Genomic DNA, 25,117 nt, shown 5'->3' with positions numbered 1-25,117 from the left:
TAAGATTTTTGTCAGGTAGAGTTGAGTGAGCTCTGGAGGGCCACAAACCATTATCTCAGACTTTTTTGGCCCCCCCTCCCCACGCCATAAACCAATTTGTGCCCATATTCCCCCCACTGGGAAAGCATGTTACAGGATAGGGGGAAGAAAAAGGATCAAAACCTTTCGGTAAATATAAGGAACAGAAATTAAACTTATGATTTTAAACAGGATATAGTTTTACTTTATGCAGTAAGTACATCTTGTCATCTACGAAGGTTTTATTCATTTGTTTGCTTGCTTAAATCCAGTGGAAAACTTTCTTGAACGAGAAATCACATTCCTTGAAGATACTGCAAAAGTGAGGAGTTATTACTAAGCATCTATGCATCATCTCCAACAAAGAGAAAATGCAAGGGTTAAGAGCAAAAACCACCACTCCCTGGTGGTCCACTGGTTAATACTCCACCTCCGCTCCCAATCAGGGAACTAAGATCCCACATGCCACATAGCGAGACCAAATAAAAAAAGCAAAGAGGGATTTTGTTGGGTAGAAGTGAGGCGAGGGGAGAAAATAAGTAAGCTGGTTAATTTGCAGCCTTATTCTAATTTTAAATATAAAGAGAGCATAATATTTTGATCTAGTTATTGCTCCAAGATATTTTGATATTACGACTTAAAAGCTACTTGCTCCCATCTACTTGTTATTTAGTGAGCCAATTTGCTTTCACAACGTCTCCCACCTCCAAATTTATATCAGACAGATATCTAGTTTCTTAACTGCTACTAATTATAAAAGAATCCCATGATAAAGTTTTCATTTCACATTTAACTGTCAAGTTTTTATTTCCCTGAGGAAAGAACATGACTGATCAACTGCCACAAAAGAAACTGAAGGAGACTTTTGGGAGTATATTCAGAGGTACTCAAATATAATTAAAAAGGAAAACTTCCCCACGCAAAGAAGGCATTTTTACTATTTCCCAACGTTGCACAGACATCTTCCTTTGCCATTACATTCTCATTCAAACAACTCTAGAACCAGATTATAAAAGTCTGCTATAACTACAAGTCAGATCAGGTTCCAACCAAAACTTAACAGTACCTAATAAAAACTCAGTCAAGTAGCCCAAAACACAGAATTAGCTCTACACCAACACTAACAGAAATCTTAATACATACACAATAGAAACCAAACATACCTTGCAAAATAAAACATGGAAAAATACCCTCAACTCACATATCAGTGAACATTCACTTCTGTTAAACATTTAGTAACAAAATATATCCAGCAAGATCTGTCTTCATCACTCCCACATTAGAATCTATAGAATAACTCTGATAGCTCATATTCTGATCTAGTTTGATCACCTAAAGGCCTAAGAATCCATATTTACCCATGACTATGAGTGTATTTATAAAATATATTTGTTTTGAATAAAAATGGAATTAAAATGAATAAGGTATATTATTTTTACATCTTTTCTTTCTGTAGCCTGGGGCAAAGCTTTTCAGGGGAAAAAAAAAAAAGGAAATCCTTTTACATGAACCCTGACACCTTGTATATCCTTAAGAAGAAAAGAAAACACAGTTGAAAACTGAATTTTTTTGAAGTTTGGGGACAGGGTAGATACAGGAAGATATATTGTCTTTCAAGTATAAAGTGTACAAGCTGCTAAACATAGTTTACTTCTTTACAGGATCATTTAAGATGAACATTCAATAATTATTAATATTTATTTGGGGGACAAGTAGAAAATGAAAGCAAAGTTTTATAAAGATTAATTCAAATGAACATATTTACAATGGAACTAGAACTCCTTGTCTCCCTAGCTAAATAAAAGTCGTCATCTACTGCACCAGTGTGTATTTTCAGGCAAATACAGAAGCAAAACTCATTAGCTCTTTAAAAAATACACACATTTAATGTTGGTCTGTTTTAATCTAAGTAAAGCAATTCCAAAAATACAAACTGAACATCAGAGCCATGTGAACCACCATGATAAAATAAAACAAACATTCACAATAATTACGTCTAAAGACAGTTCAGCTTAATAAATCATCTTCCAAGTATGCTAAAGAAAGAATTACTAAAAATACTGCTGGTGTTCAGTTAGAATTAAAGGACTTTGGGAAAAATGAAATAATATGATACACGTGGAGTGAATAAGGTTACACGGGATTTACATTTTCCATTACCCCTAGATATAAACAAACATTCAAAATCAACACAAACTCTGTGTGTTATTCAAAATATTGCAGCTGCAGGAAAGGCAACTTTAAATTAATAGCTAGGGGAAAATCAAGTTTTGGTGGAGGTAAACAGAAGTGACAGTTCTTAATTTGCACTTTTGTAAAGCTCATTTATACCTGGCCAACCAGGAACCAAATGCAGGACTACGAAGTTCTCTGCTTCTTTTGGCTATAATGTGACAAGAAAAGGTCATCTTTTGAAGATGTTTAAAGAAATAAAGCAACTTTCTTATAAACAGTCAAATAATCAATCAATGGAATAAATAAGTACTAACCCACATTTTAAACCGCTCTGTAATCACTACACTTTACATATTTTTCATTTTGGTGGCAAACTCTCCAAATTTTAGGCTAAAATCCACCAATCACTTTTAAGAGTAAAATGAATAGCCACCAAAATAAGAATATTCTTCTGTTTACTCTTTGGCTAAAAAAGAAAACAAACAAACAAAACAAAACAAAAAGAAACAGAAGACAGCTCTAACACTGGTGCTAAAAGAAACTTGTTTTTCTTTTTTTTTTTTAACACATGTAAAATAAAGTTATCAATTTAAATCTTGGTACGCTGTATAAAAACAAGAGGTAATGTTGTAATAAAACAGCAGTTGTCTCTGCAGGCAACACACTGTTTGTTAACCCTGTGCAATAAAATACTTTGTTCATACTACACTTACTCAACATGACTAACAGTTACTACAGACATTTCAGGAATCTTCACGGGACTCCTATAGACTTACTGTTAAAACTGAGAGACATTTACAATCATAATGTGCCATGAAAACTTGAAAATGTTACTTCTAGTAGGAGATAATATTCATACTATTTGAATTTGTTTTAGGTACTGAACAGCTGAGTTACAAGGACTGAAAGTGAAAAGCATTCGAAAAAGCCCATGAACACTGTTGTTCACACCCTTCTTCAGAACACACTAAACTTGTCTGACACATTTCTCTTCATACATAGCAAGCAACAGCACCCAATAAAAGCCTGAGAAGAAATGCTGCTGTGTAAATACTGCAACTATTCCTGAAAAAAGAATTATGGGATATATACTCCAAAGCTGCCCATTCCCATAATTTGTATTGCATAGGTCACATAATCAATCACACACATATATATACACACGTGTGTATATATATGCACATGCAAAGAATATATTAAGACGACAATGAAGTCTAGTCACAGAGCAATTTACAGGCTCAATATATTTTTTACACTTTGAAAGAAAATTTCAATATTTTACAGTCTTTTAGTAGGCATTATATACACTGCACTTTATGAATTCTAAAAGGTATTGAAATAAATTTTTTCCAACATTTTGGTAACAAAACAGACAATGTTTCTCCAAATACTTGTGCTATCTATCTACATGATAAGTTTGCTCTGATAACCACTAACCACAAAAACTGACTCAATGGAATAATTAGAAAAATTATCTAACACCATGCATCGGTTTGAATCATTTTTAATATCCTATCCTAGAAACATTCTACAAATCTTAAGATTTAAAAAATTAAGTCTCTGTTCTGATTTTTAAAAGATATCTTTTTATGACAATATCCATAACATTGACAAGTACATGTTAAGGCTAGTATTATCTCCTTAAGTGACTTTTTTTTTACCTTTTTTTTTTTTTTAAGAAAGATAGTAAAAGCCAGACTCCTTTAGGGCTTTGAACTGTACCTACAGAAAATGAGAGTGCAGTGAACATAATGTTCAGTCCTACAGTCAGGATGCAGTTGCTCCTTCCCATTCCACAAGATACTGCACCTTTCCATCAAGTGTCACCCGACGAGCCAATACTCGGTATTTTTCACCACATGCTATTCTACCTGCAGCACCAAAATAACTGGTAATGGAGTTTTTTAGATGATTGAGTTGTAACTCCTGATCTGCTAAGTTATTCAAAATCTCTGTGTTGAGTTCATCAAATTGGTAATCTTCTTTGCCTTCATCATCCTTTACAATTTCTGAGTTCTGAGTCTGGAGTGCTCTTCTTGGAAGACGACCCCTTCTCCTCCGTAAATGTGGTATTGCAGCAGGCCAAGATCTTCCTGTACGAGTTCTTTTTCTGGAGTCAGATAATCTATAGAACAAACAAGGCCATAATTGTCTACCCTTGCTGACATTAAAAATCAGCCAAATCAAAACAACAAATGCTATATAAAATGGATTATCACTCGCCTTCATTAAATTCAATCACCTTCTTGAGGCTGACCTTTGAAGAGCTTTTCTTCCTTAACTATGTACTATTAAGCTTAAAAGAATCAGAGGAAATTTTTGATTTATGAGGCCAACGAGGCAAATTCTTACCAAGAGGATTTGTAAGTCAGGTCTTGTCAACGTTTTTATCATTAAAAAGAAGACAGTTCATTCATTCATTCATTCATTCATTCAATGCAAGAAACATTTAATAAGCACCTACTACATACAAGACACCTTTCCATGTGCTTAAACAGATGGCAGAACTAGTATAAAGATTCTCTTCGTTACTAATTCTAGGCCTACTGTTAAGTAAGAAATAAGCCTAAACTAGATGTCAGGGTACCTTGGGTCTAGCTCAATATGATATTGGCCAAATTTAAATCTCTTATCCTCTGTGTTCTCTTAAGTGAAGGGGCTGAACTAGACAATCTTTGAGTTCAGAAATATAATGATTTTATAAAACAAAGTCAAAATATAGCATAACAGGGGCTTCCCTGGTGGCACAGTGGTTGAGGGTCCGCCTGCCGATGCAGGGGACGTGGGTTTGTGCCCGGTCTGGGGGGATCCCGCATGCTGCGGAGTGGCTGGGCCCATGAGCCACGGCCGCTGGGCCTGAGCATCCGGAGCCTGTGCTCTGTGGCGGGAGAGGCCACAGCGGTGAGAGGCCCGCGTATCGCCAAAAAGAAATTAAATAAATAAATAAATAAATAAAATATAGCGTAACAGCTAAATTCAAAGATTTTATAATCATACTGCCAAAGTTAAAATCCCAGCTCTGTATGCTTGTTAATAAACATGCCATCTTGGGCTTGTTACAAAAACCTTCTAAGTCTCAGTTTTCTTATCTGCAAAATGGGAACAACTGAAAAGATTGTTTTAAGAATTAAATAAGACGATGTACCAAAAAAAAAAACACCACCAAAATAAAGTATGAATGCTTGGCAAGAGGCAAAAAAAAAAAAAAAAAAAAAAAAAAAAAGCTCACATTATTATTATTCACAAGTCATTTAAAAATGAGTTACATTTTAAGCCTTTAAATACTTAGAATTTTATATGATTTACAAGAGCAGTTTTTAAATTGTGAACAAAAATTAAACAAGACTAAGTATAAAACCTAGAAGCTCATAGCTCTGGCCCCAAGTAAACTAAACTTTTCTTACATGATACATCAAACTTCTGGAAAATGTTGCCCTTCTGAAGAGTTAGGTTAAATAAAATATTAGAGGGGAAGTCTACTACTGATAAAAATCCTGAGTTTAAAATCCTTTTATTAATAAAAGGATCTGTGTTCCTGATTCCAACTTATTAAAAAAAATATCCACACTTGCATATTAGAAGCATAAAAAGGTCTCACAGAAAACAGCACACCTATAAACACCAGGATACCTCTTCTCTGTGTACATAGCAAAATTCCTGACAAATGTGAAAATTTTAATGTCTGTGCTCTGAAAAGCAAAAATATTCAGATGAATATCAACAACCTAAGGAATCAACATATAGATTGCTTCTCAAAAGCTGAAAGACAAACTTGTATCACTTTCAATTGCTAAAAATTTATTTAATCACCACTTTACAAAGAAAAAGTCTAGAGGAAAATTAGTCAAGGATAATAACATAAAATATCTACCCATAATGCCTGGAAATACTAGACGAGGTAGTTTCTTTTGCACTGGAAGCACCCGTGAAATCCACATCTGAGGTATTGGATGAATGTGCAGTTCCCTCAGTTCTCCTGAGACAAAAGAATTTAAATGGTATAACGACTATATTACATAACAGTAGAAATATTAATTTCCCCCCCAAAAGAAAATTCCTAAGGTAGGAGAAAATAACTTTCTATTTACCCTATAGAACAAGGTAAATCCAAAGTAGGATTCTCTGAAATTGATTCCTTATCCTGGAAAATAAAAAAACACACCTAAAGCATGGTTTCTAAAGTAAAGATATTAGTTTCTCAGTAATTTCAAGCAGACTTCCTCTCTGAGAACATATGCCAATATATCCTCTTACCAAAGGTGGCTCAGCAGTCTTCTGAATCATTTTTCTTGTATATGGGCCAGGTGGACGACCTACAGACTTTTTCTTTCCTTTTTTTTCTATGCCATTGCTTACTTCCCTGAAACATAAAACCATTTATGTATTTAACCTCTGCACAAAGAAAACAAAAAGACAATGGACAATATACACTATCATAGCTCTACTTATGTGATAATTAGATTATACTTATATTTTTACATTAATGGTAATATAAAAACAACAAAGTTAAATCTACAAGTTTAGTCAAGTTCATAGATAATACATTCTAATTTAAATACTTAAGAGATATTTATATACAAAAGGTTTAAGAAAAAAGTTCTCTAATACAATTCTGAAAAATACATACCACCTAAATTTTTTTTAAAAAAACATAAAACGAAACAAAAAAATACTACTATATTAGATGGAAGATTCAAAAACTCCTTAAAGTTCAATTATTTCATTTAGGTTGTTACTATGTAGGTACTTGGGGGATGTTTCAAGAATTTACTATACTAAAAGTGATTACAAAGTTAGTAGTTAACCTCATGGAGCCAGGAAGTATCTATGTTAAAACAGAGTAAGTATAAACAGGGACATCCTGTGGGTTCCTAAATGATGCTAATCAGAAAGAGAATGAAGCCCGGGGTGGGAGAATGTAAAGGAAGAAGGAATCCTTCATACTGGGCAGGGGAGTCATTCAAGGACAAAATTAGAAAGATCAGGAAAACCATTTTTGAGACACAAAGGCAAATATCAAGCAATAGGAAGGGGAAAAAAGCAATAGGTCAAGAACATCTCTAATTAATAGAAGGGAAGAATGGCAAATATCAATACACAGAACATCCATTTCATTTATGCAACAAACATCTCCATATAAAGGGGATACTAACAATTGGAATACAAAGCCATTCCCTGTGCTAAGGGTTCACAATATAATTTGAAGGTGACAAATGTGTATACAAGCAGGATAATAAAATGGTTTAAGTGCTATAAGAACATTATCCAGGAACATTCAACTTAAAAACAAGGTAAAGGAACAATATTATATAATAGGCTAGAAAGAGGTGACTGGAGAAAACTAGGAAAGACTATCCCTCCACACACCAAACTAAGGTTGGGGAAAATAAAGGTGGAAATACAAGGAAGGAGAAAGTAGAGAAGCATAACTAGAACTATAATCAAAAGTTTCAAGGATAAGATGGATGAGGTATACATTTTTTTGTTTTTGTTTTTTGGAAAGATGATCACCATTAACATTTATAAAGGACCCCTGGACTAAAGAAAGTACACTTTAGTCCAATTCATACATAGGTCCCAGAAGAAACTGAGAATACCTTTAGAGAAAGTTAAACAATTACCTGGTGGCATCAAAAGAAAACCTTATAGCTACCACAGACAAAGTGTCCTATCAACATCATGATAGGAATAAGAAAGATTGTGGAAATCTTTTTTCTAATTCATAATATAAGCAATTGTTAGCAAAAGATTAATGATAAAATTTGAAAGTGATAGGAATAAGTATTCTTTCCTTAAGAAAAAACAAACCCTTAAAGTAGTATCTACTTAATTACCAACTCAAATGGATATAAAGCACTGTCAACCCTCTGTAATTACATTTTCTTATTCTCCAAGATAATTATCTCATAGCTTGTATTTGCTCCTTAAATTTCCCTCTCAGCTATCTTTCCCTCATCATTTCACTGAGAAAACAGAAGTTACCAAGCAATAACTTTAGTCATCTTCCAAATGCTAAATCTAAAACAGAACCAGCATTTGTACCCACCTTTGCCTTTTACACCCCATTTCAACAGAGGGGTGTAAGTCCTCCTATCAAAGGCTACTCCCACATTTAGGCTCTAAATCCTGTCCCTTTTGGCTTCTCAAAGACTTTACAATATCTTCAGTTTCCTCCCCCTCTCCTATACCATTCTCTTCTCCACTGACACACAGAAACAAGTTACAATTATCTTCTATCTATTAAAAAAAAAACATCAATTGATTCAGCTCCCATTCCCTTTACAGTACAGTAAAACTACTTCTGAGAGCTGATGATACATATCCTTTTCCACTTTCTTCCTTCTCTTTCAGAATTTTTAAAGATTATTTCCTTTCTTTCCCCTTTTCCTTTATTATCATCATCATCATCATTTTGAATCCACCCATGTCCCTTATTGTAGAAAAAGCCCAGTTTTGACACGTAAATTGGGCAGTGCTGGATTCAATCACACTGACCCACTCCCATCTGACTTCTACCTTTACCACTCAAGCAGAATTGTTTTTGTCAAGGTCACTAATAACAGAATGTTATCTAATCCAATGAACATTTTTCTCTCATCTTAACCTGCCTCTCTGCAACAACATTCAGTAGTTTAATACACCCACATCTTTCTTGAAATACTCTCCTTCACTTGGTTTTCATGACATCAAACTTTCCTGGTTTCCTCCTATTTCACTGATTGCTTTCTGCTAGTCTCCTTCATTTACTTCACTTCTTTCAAAACTCTAGATGATAGCAGGACATTATTCTGGGCCACATTCTCTTCTCTTCCCCTCCCTCTCTAGGTAATTTCATCCATTCTCATGGCTTTATAAATCAGCTTCAAAATTTATTATCATGTGTCCTGACCTCTCCTGAGCTCCTGATTTACACACCCAACTGCCTATATCTAACATCATCACCACTTAGATATTCCTCATAAGAATCTCAAACTCAATGAGTATGAAACAGAAGAATGCTTTATTCACCTTGCCAAAATCTCTTCTTCCAGATCTTGGTAAGTTACACCATCCACTAGTTGCTCAAGCCAGATATCTGGGCATTGTGTAACTTAATTTCTCCCTTCCTTTCAGAAATTTAATTTATTAGCAAAGCCAGCAAATTCTGCCTCCAGTGGAGATCTTGAATCTATTTTCTGTTTGACTGCTACCACCTACACCTACATAAGCAACCATTATTTATCTCTCACCTAGAAAAGTGAACGAGTCAATTTTTTCTTGCTTCTATTCTTACCTCTACTGATATCTGTTTTCCAAACAGCACCCAAAGAAGTATTTTTAAAGGATAATTCAATCTGCAAACATCTTTAAATAGCTTCCCATTATTCTCAGAAAACAACCCAAACTCCTTATGAGACCTACAAAACTCTGTATGACCAAGCCCTACCCAACGTTTCTAGCACCTGATGCTATTCTCTAGCCCTCATTCACACCTCAGCAGCCTTCTGTGAGTTCCTAGAACATGCCTCACAGCTTCACACTTACTTTTGCTACCTGAAATATTCTTCCCTTTGTTCTTCACATTGTTAGGTCATTCTCATTCTTTAAGTTTCAGCTTAGATACTATCTTAAATAGGGCTTCCTTAAGCCTCCTTCTTAAAGTAGACCCCTACATCTCTATCCATCCCAGTACAGTCTAAATCTGTTTGCTATTTCCTAAATGGTATTAGCATGATCTGTAATTATTTTACTTGTTTATCACCTTTCTTCCCCACTATAATGTAAACCCCATCAGGGCAGAAAGAAAGTCTCATTTGTTATTATATCTCCAGCACTTAGACAGTAAGGTACTTGATAAATGGAATGAATGAACAAACGAATGAGAAATGAACAAACAAATGAACAGGCCAGTACTTAAGCTGTTTGCTAACAAAATCAATAGGGCCTATTCATGGAAAGCCTTAGATCTAAACATAAATAAATAAACATCTAGCATTAACTCTTTGTACCTTGTCCAAGCAAGAAATTATAAACAGGAAAACAAATCAGGGTCACTGCCACTTGTACTTTCAAATATACTAATGAGACTAAATAACACACATTTTTAGTTACAAATAAGCTAATGAGAAAAACTAAGCCACAGATCAACTTTTACCTTGAATCAGGTATAGGTTTGGATGCCTTTCTGCCTTTAATTTTAAATTCATGGGAAGTTCCTTCAGGTTCTTTCTCTGCTTTGAAAGCCACATTTGGTGGCACAGGAGGAACACGAATTCGCAACCCAAACAAATGCTTCTTCTTCTTTATTTCTTTCCCAGACATAAACCTAAATTTTTAAAAAAAATTAACTAAAAATTAAAAAACTGAACACATATACATGGCAGACCCTAAGTTATAACTTTCAGATATAAAGCCTTTACACATGAAATCCACCCAATACTAGAAAAACTGACTTTTTGCCCCTTGCTTTCTTTGATTCTTATCTGCTCCAGAGCCAGTCCATAGTAGGATATGATGGGGGAGTAGGGAGAGAGGAATAGTATCAGAAGGGAGAAGAACACATGTCCATTTTTCTTCTTAAAATGTGGCATCCAACTTTTTAAAGTTAGAACGAAGAATAGAGAGTGGTGTCTTTTTAGTTCCAATATGTTTCTCCATATTTTTAGTGTCATCTGTCAAAAACATCTCAAACAAGGTTTAGGAAAAGAATAATTCTATTTCAGAATGGATCTGTGAGGAGAGAAACCCTGGCCAGAAAGGAATCGGTGAAAGCACTGGAAAAGAAAATAGGAGACCAATCCTAGAGGCCCAGAAAATAAAAGGAGTGTCTGGTATGTCAGATCTGGAATTGGAAATAACCTGGAGCAGAGAAGTGACATTTCAGTGTGGGCCTGAGTTTCTGAAAAATATGCTCCTTAATCCTTTCCCAAAGTGCTTAGGGTTCTTATTCTAAAACACCCTCTTAGCTCTACTAGAGCATGCCTGGCCATAAAAACCACTACCAAGTGCTTACATTGTTCTTCCACTTTTACATAGGTTTGAGAAAGGGGAGCTCCCATTTCTACCATAACAGGAACAAATGTATTTCAAGCACACTAAGTTGGATTACAGAATTCATTGTCCCATAAAGTATTTTTATGGCACTGTAACTGCTCGTGGCTTTTTGAGCTGGCCTAAAGATCTAGCCACTTGTAATTGTAATACTTTTTAATGAGGAAATGTTGCTAAGTTCAAAAAAAGCAACTTGCTGCAAACAAAAATGTTATAATTCAATAGTTGGTTGGAACCAGCATATACATTTAAAAAATTATTTCTATTGCATTTTGAAAATATTTTTAAGAGACGCAGATATGCTGGTGTAAAAAAAAAAGGGAAAGATCTATACAAGAATGTATCAAACAATGTAGCTTAATTATCAAAAACTTAAATCAAAAACTAATACTACTATTCATCAAAATACTACTAATTATCAAAAACTAATACTACTATTCTCTAAATGATGGCAATAACTAAACTTAAAACCACAGAAGACCTCAATCATTTAAAAACCCACATTCTCTATACTATATCCCCCTATCTTTTGCATATTCCTACCAGCTAGCAAGATTTTATTTTACTTTCAGTAGATTAAATTATAAAAACAAGTCATTATTGAGTATGCTTTTTCAACTGAACTGACCAAATTCCCCTGAGACACTGATAATGCCTCCCATCCACCATTCCCAGAGGACTGATCTTCCCTCCTCCAGCCTTTGAGAATCACTGCTTTACTCTGACTGAAAGAGAAGAGGACATTAAAAGGTTTAAAATGGTATGTACTAACTCTATAATCAATCCCACAATTCTTAATGCCATTATTCCTTATACTTACTAAATATCTCCCTCATAGGGATACATAAAATAAATCAACTTACATGGTCTTGTAATCATTTAATGCCTCCAGAACATGCTCATATCTTTCAGATTTTGGTGTGTCTGCCAGCTGTGAAGTATCAAGAAACAATTTAATGCACCATAATTTCATCAATTAGTAATACACAGGTGCCAGATAGAGGCAATGTGATACAGAAGAAAAGTGTACTGACTAGTAGTCAGATCTAAATTCTAATTCCAGGTCCTCACTGACAAGCTATGTGACCTAAGGCCATTTAACCTTTCAAAGCTGTTTTCTCACCTATAAAAAAGGGAGTATAAATCCTTCATTAGTTTCTTTACTAATACTTGTATAGCTCAAATGATATGCCTGCAAGAACTATAAACTGTAAAATACAATAAAAATGGGATTTTATTATTAGTTATCATTAAATTTATTTTAATTCTATAACCTGGGAAAGTAATAATACATTAGAATTACTTTAATATCAACCATAAAAGCTTCTAATAAATATTAACAGGAAAGAATATAAAAAGTAAGGAGAAATATGCTATTTTATTTCCCAATACTTCTAATACTAACGCAAACCAATAATCTCTATAATTTAAAAAAATAATGTAAATTTGGGGATTTTATTTTCATAACAATTATAGACTTTGGTTAGCCCTAAACCCCAAAATGGCTCAGTAATTTTTTTATCATCACATACCACTTTAAAATCTAAACATTCAATTCTAGAAAATATTCTATTTTGTTCCAGAAAGTTTCTTTCAGAGTCATTTCTGCCTTTTCTTCAAAGTTTAAAGACTAGGGCCCAACAGAAAAACAATTAAGTTATAAAAGACCATCCTCAAAGCAACAAAAACTAAAAAAACAAAAAACTTGCAAAATATCACCACTGACTTTCAAAATTACTACTAGTAATTTTCTTTACCAGTTGAAACTCCCAAAGCTCAGAACTTCTTCAAGTAAAAAGAACAAACAAACCTGTCAAATAGAATATTAGAAATAGAAGAGACTCATAAAATCATCTATTTTTATTTTACAGATTAGTCAACAGATGTAAAGGTTAAATTGCTTAAATTCACACTGCTGGTTAGCTAGAGAGCTCGAACATGAAGCCAAGTGACAATTAAGTACCTTCACTGAACATTCACTGAGAGCCCATTCTCAGTGTATTGGGTACTTTAAAAAAAAAAAAAAAAAGAGGAAAAGGCAAAGGAAAGAAGGAAGCTGGTTTGGCGGTCATTCCTCTTAACCCTACCACACCTTCCTATTGTAATTTCTGAAGTGTCCAGTGATAGAAAATTTCTATTAAAGGAGAAATAATGGACTCAGGTTTTACAGTTGGAAAGAGACCCAAGATGTCCATCTAATTCAAGTTTTCATTAATACTTCAATCCCTTTTATAGTACTGAGTCATGCAACCTTGGTTTAAATAGTACCACTAATGAAACCTAAAGAAGGAGCTCATTCCATGGGTGAACAAAACCTTCCTTCCTGGATTCCCTTTTTTATAAGACAGTTCTTCAAATATCTGACAATAGCTATCATGGCTAAGTATAAGATTAGATTAAAAATTTTAAGCAGCCCCATCACATGATTATTTCATATTAAGCTTGGCTAAATAATTCCATCCTCTTCCTGGTCCCCCACTGCCACCTCAACTCTAAAATCTTATTAGATGAACTGCTATCAAGCCAAGTATCCCCCATCATACGCTGCTTCTTCCATACTGTTGTTTGCATATTTAAGCCTAAAAGCAAAATTTAACAACTGTTGTTAATTTGATTTTGTTTTCAGCTCAGTGTTTGAGATGGTCTTTTCTCTTGATTCTGTCATCCTTCTTGAATTGAAGATAGAGAAAAAAACAGAACCCTGTGGCTCTCCATTAGAATCTCCCTCAAGAATATTTCCAAGCCATTGACTGCTTTTGTTACTATTACTCAATTAGTTACAAATCCTTTTAATTTTTATTTTAACCAGTTCACATTTCGATATCTTATGTGAAACTGAGTTATACTATGTCTACACCATGTGCATTAGCATTTGACGTAACAGTGTTGCTAATCATATCAAAAAAGAAACCAGGGTATTTAACGTGGTTTATTCTAATAAATTAATGGCATTTTTTCCTTATTGCCTGTTCTTTTTTTGTTTTTTTTTTTTTTGCGGTACGCGGGCCTCTCACTGTTGTGGCCTCTCCCGTTGCGGAGCACAGGCTCTGGACGCACAGGCTCAGCGGCCATGGCTCACAGGCCTAGCCGCTCCGCAGCATGTGGGATCTTCCCGGACCAGGGCACGAACCCGTGTCCCCTGCATCGGCAGGCGGACTCTCAACCACTGTGCCACCAGGGAAGCCCCCTTATTGTTTTTTAAATCTTCACAAGCCATATGTATGAAAAATCTGCTCTACAATTTTGCTGACATTCAACAACAGTTTCTAATTTCTCAAATCCACTCCTTTTTACTTTTTGAAAATCACAATGAACTCTCTTTTTTCTTTTGGTACTTATTCTCTGTGGGTTCCCAGAAATTTTATCTGTAAGTTGCTTCCGCACTCCAGGACTGTTCTGCATAGGACTGTTTATTTCAACTCGCATAATGCGGTCAAGGGTTCCCTTTCTGTATTTTGAAAACGAAGACTGCAAATATTATAATGTAAATCAAATAAGCTGTATTAGAAGAGCATCATGTTCTAGATCTTCCATCTGACCACGAGGTTTATAATATATATCTTCAACAGAATAATCATTTTTGTTCCTCCCTCTACAGACACTAATCTCACACTATGTTTTCACTTTCAGGGTTGTATATTTCTGTACAGATATACATGCTATTATGTATAGTTAAAATTCTTCCCTTCAGTAAAATACATGCCTCAATTACCAATATTTAATTCCACACCACAGAGGCTTAAGTATGCCAAAAGCTTCAGTAATTTGTTTACCAACATATACACTGCATGCTAATAATATACAACACAAGGCCCCAAGTACTGCTTTTAACTAGATTTCTTATAATTTTCACTTAAAAGTATTACACCACCTCTACTATACTACATTTTCTCTAGCCAAAACATTGTTTCTGCCATAGTATTTCACTTGAATTTTACCTATGCTTTTCTCCCTACATCCTTCAAGTGAGGCAGCACTCAACACACTGCTCTCCTATCAACCTTTACGTGTTTAAAATTTAAGACCACAGTTAACAGAAAAGTGGGTTGTCCTTACAGAACTGAAATTTCAAATCACATTAGGAAGCAAAGACAAATGATAATAGGCAGATTCTAAAAAGTATTAATATCTCATTGTAACTCCCAAAAGCAATCTGATACAACCTCATTCTAAACACCTTATTGTATATAAAAACCTTAAGCAACTTTTATTTGGGATGTCAAGTGTTATATTACATAGTTTTACTATCTCAAAGAAAATAATTCAAAACACAGCAATTTCTCAAATAGCTATACTCGGTCTGTGTGATCATCATTAAGGCATCAAGTCTCAAAGATGTTTAACAAGATCACATAAGGAAATGATATAAAATAATCACTGTGTTCTAATATGTTCTAACAATCCTAAAAATAATCAAGAAAGAACAAAATAGGGCTTCCCTGGTGGCGCAGTGGTTGGGAGTCCGCCTGCCGATGCAGGGGACGTGGGTTCGTGCCCCGGTCCGGGAGGATCCCACGTGCCGTGGAGCGGCTGGGCCTGCGGGCCATGGCCGCTGGGCCTGCGCGTCCGGAGCCTGTGCTCCGCGACGGGAGAGGCCACAACAGTGAGAGGCCCGCATACCGCAAAAAAAAAAAAAAAAAAAAAAAGAAAGAACAAAATATATGATACATAAATGTTAAATTTGCCTTTCAGTATGTAAGGATATAAAGTTGACCTCTGAACAACTGGGGTTTGAACTGCATTAGTCCACTTACGTACGGATTTTTTTTCACTAAATACATACTACAGTACTATACCACGGTTGGTTGGATCTGCAGGTGCAGAACTGCAGACAGGGCAGGGTGCAGAGGGTCAGTGCCTCTAACCCCGTGTTCTTCAAGAGTCAACTGTACTCTCTAAAATGTACTCTCTAAAATACACTCTCTAAAATTCTAGAGCAAACGTCTTTGTCATATAATCTATAGTCTGTATAGTAAGAACTGATGTTCAAAATGACTTGAGTGTTCGAAGGTACTCAACTAACCAATACAAGCATAAATCCTTTCACTTACCTCACTTTACTGTGCATCACAGATACTGTGTCTTTTTACAAATTGAAGGTTTGTGGCAACCCTGCCTCAAGCAAGTCTATCAGCTCCATTTTTGCAACAGCATTATTTTTAAATTAAGGTATGTACATTGCTTTTTAAAGACAAAATGCTATTGTGCACAACAGACTACAATGTAGTGTAAGTATAACTTTTATATGCACTGGGAAACCAAAAAATTCGTGATTCTCTTTATTGTGATATTCGTTTTATTGCAGCATGTAGCAGCCTGGAACTGAAACCGCAATATCTCTGAGGTATGCCTGTAATATACTTAGCATACAGCAATTCTCATGTTTGGAAAGTATAGTTGGCCCTCAGTATCCCTGGGTTCCAACTGCAGAAAATCAATCAGATACTAAGGGCCAACTGTACTACATCATTTTATATAAGGGACTTGAGCATCCTCAGATTTTGGTATCTGAAGGGGGTCCTGGAACCAATTCCCTATGGATATCAAGGGATAACTGTAATTAATGTTATTTTATAAAAAGATTTTGAATATAAATATAAACAAAAAGAAAATTTTATTAACCTAATTTTGAGTTTGTGACAAAATTCAATTTGCAATTCAATTTCAGGTAACCAAAGATTTACTACTTTAATAATTTGGAATAATACATTATTTGTATTATCTTTGTTTCTATTACCACAAACATTTAGAAGTAAACTAAATGAAAACACTGAAAAAATATTACTGACAAATTTTATGGTCTCTTTATCATTAAAATCTCACTCTAAAAACCATTTACAATATTAAGATGAAAATATTAATACAGAGGATTAAAACCTGAACTTTCATCTGTAAATAACTAGTCTGAGGATGAGATGACTAACCTAAGACGTCTGAAATATTTTCTTTTTTTTTAATGCAGAGCAAGAGCAATGAGAAGTGACTAGAAAGTCACTTGTTCTGATAATAAATTTTATGGCTCCCAAAAATGAAACACTCCTCAGAAAAGTAAAACTTTTCTGTTGTAAAGTTATATTAGATTGTAATCATGTTTTTACTTTTTAAATAAAAGAGATATATTTTTCCATTTTGGCAAAGAATAAGAAATTGAAATTTCTTATGTGTTAAGACATTATCTCATAGGTTACAAAAAATAAAACATGTACCTACTGCTGAAATAAACTTTTTCTGACATGTGTCAGAAGTTTAGTTGGAACTGAGATACCTGAAATTCATAAACTGAACTCATTTCTTTAAAAACATCTAATTATGGTTTTTATTATTTTCTATTTTCAGCCTCTTTAATAGAATCTAAATTACATTTTTATTTTAATAAAAAATGATAGCATTTGAAATAAATAAACAACTTGAATTTGTTCGTTTGGGGTTTTTTTTGATGTGGACCACTTTTTTAAATTCTTTATTAAATTTGTTAGAATATTGCTTCTGTTTTTTATGTTTTGGCTTTTTGGCCACAAGGCATGTGGGATCTTAGCTCCCGTACCAGGGATCGAACGCACACTCCCTGCATTGGAAGGCAAAGTCTTAACCACTGGACCACCAGGAAAGTCCCAAAACTTGAGTTTTTATATGCATGCCCGCTATCTACGTGAAGTAACCAATGCAGAATTTAATCATGTAAAACATAAAGTGTACTAAAAGGAATATAGATGTATCTGCATATGAAGTGCTGAAAGAACCATAGCTAGAAAGAAAGCATTTCAAATTAATGTATTAGAACAATATTAAGATGACTATAAAGAACACTACACTTAACAATGCCTTTCACACTTTTTTCTCCCATTACTAATCAGTTCATTAAAATTTATCAAATTTACAAGTCACTCACTTTCTCTCAAGTCATCTGAAAAAAGCTTTTAACAGAAAACTTAATGAGTATTATATTCCAATTTCTAACACTCAAAACACCTTAGCTCAATTGATTTTAATATCTTTGATTTTAAAATCTAAGTATTCCACAGGTATTTATTTTATGCAACTGATCTACCACTAACTTTTAAATAAATGTGTATTATGCACTCCTTGATGCCCCATAAAACCCCAGAACAACAACAAAAAAAACTTGATATCTTACTTGATGTGAACCTTATAAACTGCCTCACGTCTAAAAGCTACAGAGGCAGAAACTCTTCCTAAATTTCAAATCAGTTTAGTTTTTACCTCAAAAAGTAATGCATGACTAATTCCACATATTATAAAACAAAAAATTTAATGTCCATATTTTAATATTTAATATCTGTATTTTAATAATTCTAAATAAATGCTAAAAACAAAGTAAATATTAAAGTTACTCTAGTTATTTTCTTCTTTGTGCTATTCTGTAGTTTCAAAATCTTCAATGAATATGCATTAATTTTTACATTGCTTTTTCAAATAAAGACTCTTTGTAAACCAGCATGAGTGGTTACACTTTGTAAACAAAAAGCAAATGAGATGTCAGAATGAGGGGGATAATCTCCAACTCAGGTAGCTTCACTCTCTAACTTAGCTAACACTACTATCGGGTCTCACTATTCCTGGAAGTTAAATATATATAAGGGAGTACCAACAAGAGAGGAAAGAAGAGTGTTGGTTATATCCGTAAGTTTTATTTATTTATTTATTTTTTGGCTGCATTGGGTCTTGGTTGCTGTGCATGAGCTTTTCTCTAGTTGTGGCTAGCTGGGGCTACTCTTTGTTGCAGTGCGTGGGATTCTCATTGTGGTGGCTTCTCTTGTTCCAGAGCACGAGCTCTAGGTGCATGGGCTTCAGCAGTCGTGGCATGCGGGCTCAGTAGTTGTGGCTCACGGGCTCTAGAGCACAGGCTCAGTAGTTGCTCCATGTGGGATCTTCCCAGACCAGGGATTGAACCCATGTCCCCTGCATTGGTAGGCGGATTCTTAACCACTGCGCCACCAGGGAAGTCCCCATCTCTAAGTTTAGAGTAAACTTAGAAGAAAAGGAGGAGGAATCATAAGTAAGATACCCAATAATAAGGATTTCTCCCTCCCTTCTATCTTTAACTACAGTGATTTTCACTTCAGAAAATGGAAGAATCAAGTAATTTACTTCCTCCTACATTTTTCCTCAAGCCAAGAGGCAACAAACAGGAGAATGAGGGCTATAGCCTCACCAAAGATTATTTCTCCCTAACTAAACATAAAATGCTACTTTAGATGTATGGCTTATACATGTGCGATAGTTGCTTTTAACAAAACAAAAAAGACATTAAGTAGCTAATGAAGTTAGCTCTAAGACCACCTACCTCTCCAGGGTGCAATCTATCCCAGTTTTCATTAATGTATGTCATAAGCTCAAGTTCAGAATCAAAGTATTTCTTCTTGTGAATAACACTTAGGTTGTAAAGGCATAGGTGTGCTATATCTACCCTGGAATCCAAAAATAATCAAACTTTATGAAAACAATGTTTTTGAATATTTTTATAAAACCAGCAATTAAAAAATCCAAAGTATTTAGGTGAACAGAGGGTTAATATCACAAGTCATATTCACAATAAGTCATTACATATGAAAATAAATGAAAAACATTAGCTAAACATTTAATTTATCCTGAATAGTAAAAATTAAAAGATATTTGATTTCTTGAAATACATTCAAAGAGGACCTGACTGTAAGAAAAAATAACTTATGATCTAAAATTTCATGTTTTCACTACTACATAAGCTACAAAATGGATCACGCTTTAACAGACTTTTATCTGATTCATGAATTAAATCTTATCTTTTCCTAAAATATGTAAAATATTTGACAAAAATTTCTAAGCACTTACTATAAACATTTTCAGTAAATCTCCAAAATTCATCGTACTTCCCATGCCCAAGGATTACTTAACTGAGGCAGAAATTGGCATATTTGTTATAAGACGTTTCTCTGTTCTACTGATGCTATTCTGAAGGCCCAAAAGAACTAGAAACATGAATAAGAATTTTGAAGATCTAAAAGATATTTGAAAGTTACTTTTTATGCCATTAGAAACTGAATGGCCTTACTACTTCAGCAATAAAACTAGATAATCTTTGGGGAAGATGACATCAGGCTTGAGGATAAATACAGAAAAAGAAATAAAGCCAGGCATAAAGAAGAACAAATTTTTATTTAAGCTAAGTAAATGTATATATAAAGTTTCATCCTGTAGATTTAAAAATATGGCTCCTTTTTGTTCCTTAACAGAAATGTCCGTACTTACCATTGTAATGGTAGACGTTTGAGGTATTCTGGTCCAGAACTGCAGACAGAGCAAATAAATGTATAAAACCTAAGGAAAAAAGAAAAGTTATATACTGAGTAATCAAGAATACATATAAATTATTTAACAATTAAAATTAATATTCAGCAAGTGCAAATCCTACAATTGACATAAGGACTGATACACAAAGCAAAATATAATTTGAATCATGACACTGTGCTTTAAAGAGTTTCTTTTCCAGTAATGACAAATAATAAAATAGTTTGTATATGGGGGAAAGGGGCAATTTTTTTTTAACCATTAGAGACCTTCAGAGTTCACATACAGATTGATATACAGGCATAGTTTACTAATGGCTTGTGTGTAACGGGAATTGTGATGGCTACTCCGATACACATTGTCACTTTTCAATGCTCAAAACAACATGGTAGAAAAAGCCCAGGAGACAAGCTGACCTTCCTAAGGTCAGAAAGACAATAAATCACATAAGCTAAGATCTAAACCCAGAGTTTTTGATGTTACATTTAGTGATCTAATTTTTCTTCTAGAGCTCTCTCTGCTATTTCATGCTCTCTTAATCCAAAAAGACATTAGGTCTATCTTTGAGGTTCTTTGGATCCCCTTGAGGTTCTTTAAAAGAAGGTACCAATGAGAATAGTTTAGAGTACTGTGGGGCAATAGGTGCAAATATGTTCACTGGTCAAATACTTCAAAGCTTTCTGCAATATCCAAAAGTACAAAAATTATGTGCTTTTTAAAATTATATATAATTTAAGTATATTAAACAATATATTCCCAAGGTGAACCTTTTACAAATCACTATTAAAACTACTTTTAGAAATGTGAAAATGAAAAAACATAAATACAATTTTAAAAAGCTAAAAAATCAGTCAAATGCCCTTCTCTCACCTGTCTCCAAATAGCATTGGCTTTTGAAGGCATTGCACACAAGCTTCATGAAACCACTGTTTACATTTGCAGCACTGCAGCATCTTTAAATACCAGCTATAAGAAAAAATTTAAGATTAAAATTACTACCTTTCATGAGGTAAAGTTTAAAAAAAAAAAACAACGACAAAAGTGACATACAGAATATAGTTCTGATTACAGTATCACATTTCTGGTATATTTAGTGCTAAATTTTTCTTCCCAAAAAGGTTATTAGTACTGACCATTTCATTCCTCTTCTCTTTTATCCATGAGAATTTATAAGCTCTTGAAAGCTACATCTACTATTTCTAATCAATAAGTGCCTGGGTCCTAAATTAGTAAAGGATCTTTGTGAAGCCTGGGATTTTTTCACATCAACAGTCTCAGAGGTCACTGATATGTAGAGCTATCTGTCTCATATACCAAATAGCCATAGGCAACTTTATGCCTTCACTGTGTTTCTATTATTCTTGTTCCTTATAATGAAAAGAAAAGGAGTACAGCAATTTAATAAATTTGGTTAACATAACCACAAATCTAATCTAAGACTCCACCAGGTATGAAGGCTTTGTGACAGATTTTGTTCTCTTTCAGATGGCTGAAGATGCTAAAACTGAATCTTCAGCTAAAGATATCCTCTCTTTTTAGTTAGTACATGGTTTTAATATCCTTACTTGCCACCCAAATAATGCCTCTTCTTCAAATAATTCTTTTGCTCAGTAAGTTAGCCCCACGTTAATTTTAAGCCATACACAGGCAAAGGCAAGATGCTACTAGTAAGGTCATTCATTCATCAAAAGGCTAATGAATACTATGTTCTAGGTACTCTGTTAGGTGTTAAAGTGTTAGCAATATCAAACATAGTTCATGAAGTCATAGTACTTAAAGAACAATGAACAATCTGCTTCATAAAATAATGTCTATAAACTAAGATGCTAGGTATAAATGAGTAAAGGAGAAAGATCAATCTCTAGGTTCACTTTAGCTCTTATAAATGATTTAAAGAAACCAGAGAATGCTTCTTAAACCTGCAGGCAACCAAAAACTGAGAAATGTTATAGAAATGTTAAACCACAAATAAAAATTCCGTAAGACTAGAGACAAGGTAGAATGAAGAACTAAAATTTCATTCATTTACATATTCATTTATTCATGTTTTCGTCACTGAACATCTTATATGTCCCAGCATTCTTCTAGAGAGCAGCCCTGTCTTAAGAGAAACATGGAGTCTGATAAGATTTAAGAAACCAATAATTTAATAGAGTTAAATGTAAAGTTATCCACTAACATTTTTTTAAATGTAGTACAAATACATGATGCACAATTTGGTTTAATATTAGCTTGTATGAAAAAAAGAACTAAAAGCTTTAGTTTTAGTTGACCATCTACAAACTCATAATGAGCCAAAAGAGTATGATGGGACGACCAAAAAGGGGTAATACAATCTTTCCTTGCAACAACAGAAGCATAATATCTAGAACTCTAATAGCTTCGTTATATTCTGTCAGACTAGTCCTGGAAACACTGCATTTTGTAATCATGGCACCATTATTTCAAGAGTAAACTTTCAAAAACTGAAGAGCAACAAAGACAGAGTTTGGAAAACACGTCATAAAGAATGTTTGATAGGAATGCAGATTTTAGCCTAGAAAAGAGAACACTTGGTATGTGAGTCATGGGAGTGGGAAATACGATTACTGGATTTAAGTATTTTAAGAGCTACCTCCTAAGAAAGATAAGATGCATGTGTTTAGTTACAAAGAGCAGAACTAGAACCAGTGATCAGAAGTTAAAGGTAAATTTCTAAACATTCTTAGTTAGAACTCTGACTCACTTATTTAGCAAACATTTAATGATAAAGATGAATAAAACTACAGCTTCTAATCCCTCCCAATTTTCTTTATTGATGCTTTCATGCATTTACAATTCACTATCACTCCCATACCACAATCAATAACAAAAATAAAGTGGACAATATAAGCAATTAAGGGCATTAAATAACCATATTTACTTACTCTCCAGGGCCTCCACAATAGCAGTAACATTGCTGGACATTGGTTTTATGACCTGCATCCCATTCAAGGTCTGCCACACTATAGGGTAATGTTTGCTTCATGACTTGCAATGCTTTGGCATTTGGTCCTTTCTTAAGCGCACCACCCCTCTATATTAGAGGGAAAAAGTTATTTAAAAGAGTGAAGGATAAAATTTTAAATACAATTCTATAATTTAAAAATGCTTCTGAAACTTATGAAGAAATTTCCATTCTAAATTTCTTACCATATCACAAACTGTTTGACCAATAATAATCTTTATTTATTTTGTTGTCTTTTCTTTCAAATTATTGCCCCAAGACCACTATCAGAAAATAAGCGCAAGAATAGTTGCAAGTCACTTAAGCATCATTAGTCAAACAATAAGCAGTACCTCCTTCTACCCAAGATTGATTGCTCATTTCATTCAAATAAATTTTCAACGTACACAATCATTACGTTGATAGTGTCTTACAAATTCCATTTAGGGCGTTAGCCCAAAACACTTAAAAGATACCTTTGTTGTTGTTGCAAAAACACACTGTCGACAGAGCCATTTTTCATCTGAATCAATCACACTGGAATCAATATGAGGTGTGTGACACAACTGATGATATCCTTAATATCAAAAAAAGCATAAAGCAAATTCTCTTTTATTAATAAATACTGCAACACAATTTAAAGAAGGCATTTTAGTATTCTCTTTTCCTACGTTAATATATTTACAACTGATGACTAAACTTATGGTAACAGCTTCAAATTACCAATGTAAAGAATTTTTAATCATTAATCTTCAACAGGGGCATTAAGTATGTAATAAAACTTTTCCACAAGATTAAAAAAAAAATCAATGTTTACCTTGGCCACACTTATCACATATAACCATTTCATTGGGAGCTTCTGAATACTCTTCTTGACATATTGTACAGACCATTTCCCCACTTCCAGTGGCTCCTGAAATATTTAAAATATACATAAAGAATTGTTCCATATAACAAAACCACTTTTTTTACTCAGTGAGTAGCCCATATTGGCAATGTCTGTTTCCTAGATCATAATGGTATTTTCTCAAGGCAAAGTACTATACACAAAATGCTCTCTCTCTGCTCCTTATCTGTGTTCTTCCTACCTTTAACTTAAGATGCCTCACTGTCTACATTCATAATTTAATCTGCTTTTTGGCAGAGGGCATAATTTAAACTGCTCTCAGGCAGGATCCCTTACTATTTACTTCCAATATTCCCACCCTCTCGGGAGGCAAGAGAAGGGGATGTTTTGTGAACACTAGAACTACTCTCCAGAACACACACCTACCCATGAACATTACTCACTCACCCTACACTGTGTAACATCATGAGACTAAAGAAAAGGGGCAAGGAAGATCCGCCAATGACTCCCTACTCTCAAGATTCAGAACGCTTCTTTTTACCTACTAATTTATAAAAAAGGCTGAACACTAATTATTTGATCTCCAGCTTCTGAAATCTGGAACTATGGTGTCAAACAACATACCTAAACAATATCCCACTGAAACAAAAATGAGGGGTTCCAGTTATTAATTACATTTTACCTGAATAGGTAAGTTATTTCTTCCTTAAACATTTTTATTCTAAAAACAATTTTATTCTGCAAAATTTAGAATAGAATTTTATCACTTTAGCACAATTATTTCCAATAATCTCTTC

The 25,117-nt window shown here is 34.0% G+C and overlaps 1 protein-coding gene across 4 annotated transcripts in view; it reads right to left on the bottom strand.

The window, feature by feature from the left end:
- Positions 1-3,683: 3,683 nt before the first annotated feature.
- Positions 3,684-25,117, bottom strand: part of MTF2 (metal response element binding transcription factor 2) — an 83,125-nt gene continuing 61,691 nt past the window's right edge. For 2 of the 4 annotated variants that reach the window (XM_065898179.1, XM_065898181.1), the window contains 12 exons: positions 24,291-24,386; positions 23,950-24,050; positions 23,415-23,563; positions 21,379-21,474; positions 20,470-20,538; positions 19,529-19,652; positions 12,087-12,154; positions 10,328-10,498; positions 6,448-6,553; positions 6,282-6,334; positions 6,065-6,169; positions 3,856-4,318 (listed from right to left, as the gene is read on the bottom strand). In XM_065898179.1, the coding sequence (XP_065754251.1) occupies positions 3,961-4,318; positions 6,065-6,169; positions 6,282-6,334; positions 6,448-6,553; positions 10,328-10,498; positions 12,087-12,154; positions 19,529-19,652; positions 20,470-20,538; positions 21,379-21,474; positions 23,415-23,563; positions 23,950-24,050; positions 24,291-24,386 (1,496 nt within the window). In that variant the 3' untranslated portion in view covers positions 3,856-3,960. Of the gene's footprint in view, positions 4,319-6,064; positions 6,170-6,281; positions 6,335-6,447; positions 6,554-10,327; positions 10,499-12,086; positions 12,155-19,528; positions 19,653-20,469; positions 20,539-21,378; positions 21,475-23,414; positions 23,564-23,949; positions 24,051-24,290; positions 24,387-25,117 lie in introns of those variants that run through there. The other 2 variants (XM_065898180.1, XM_065898182.1) reach the window with 2 other exon arrangements.

The sequence above is a fragment of the Phocoena phocoena genome, chromosome 1, assembly GCF_963924675.1.
Source record: "Phocoena phocoena chromosome 1, mPhoPho1.1, whole genome shotgun sequence".
NCBI lineage: Eukaryota > Metazoa > Chordata > Mammalia > Artiodactyla > Phocoenidae > Phocoena > Phocoena phocoena.
The sequence above is the reverse complement of the archived record's forward strand: the minus strand, read 5'-3'. Positions and strand labels throughout refer to the sequence as shown.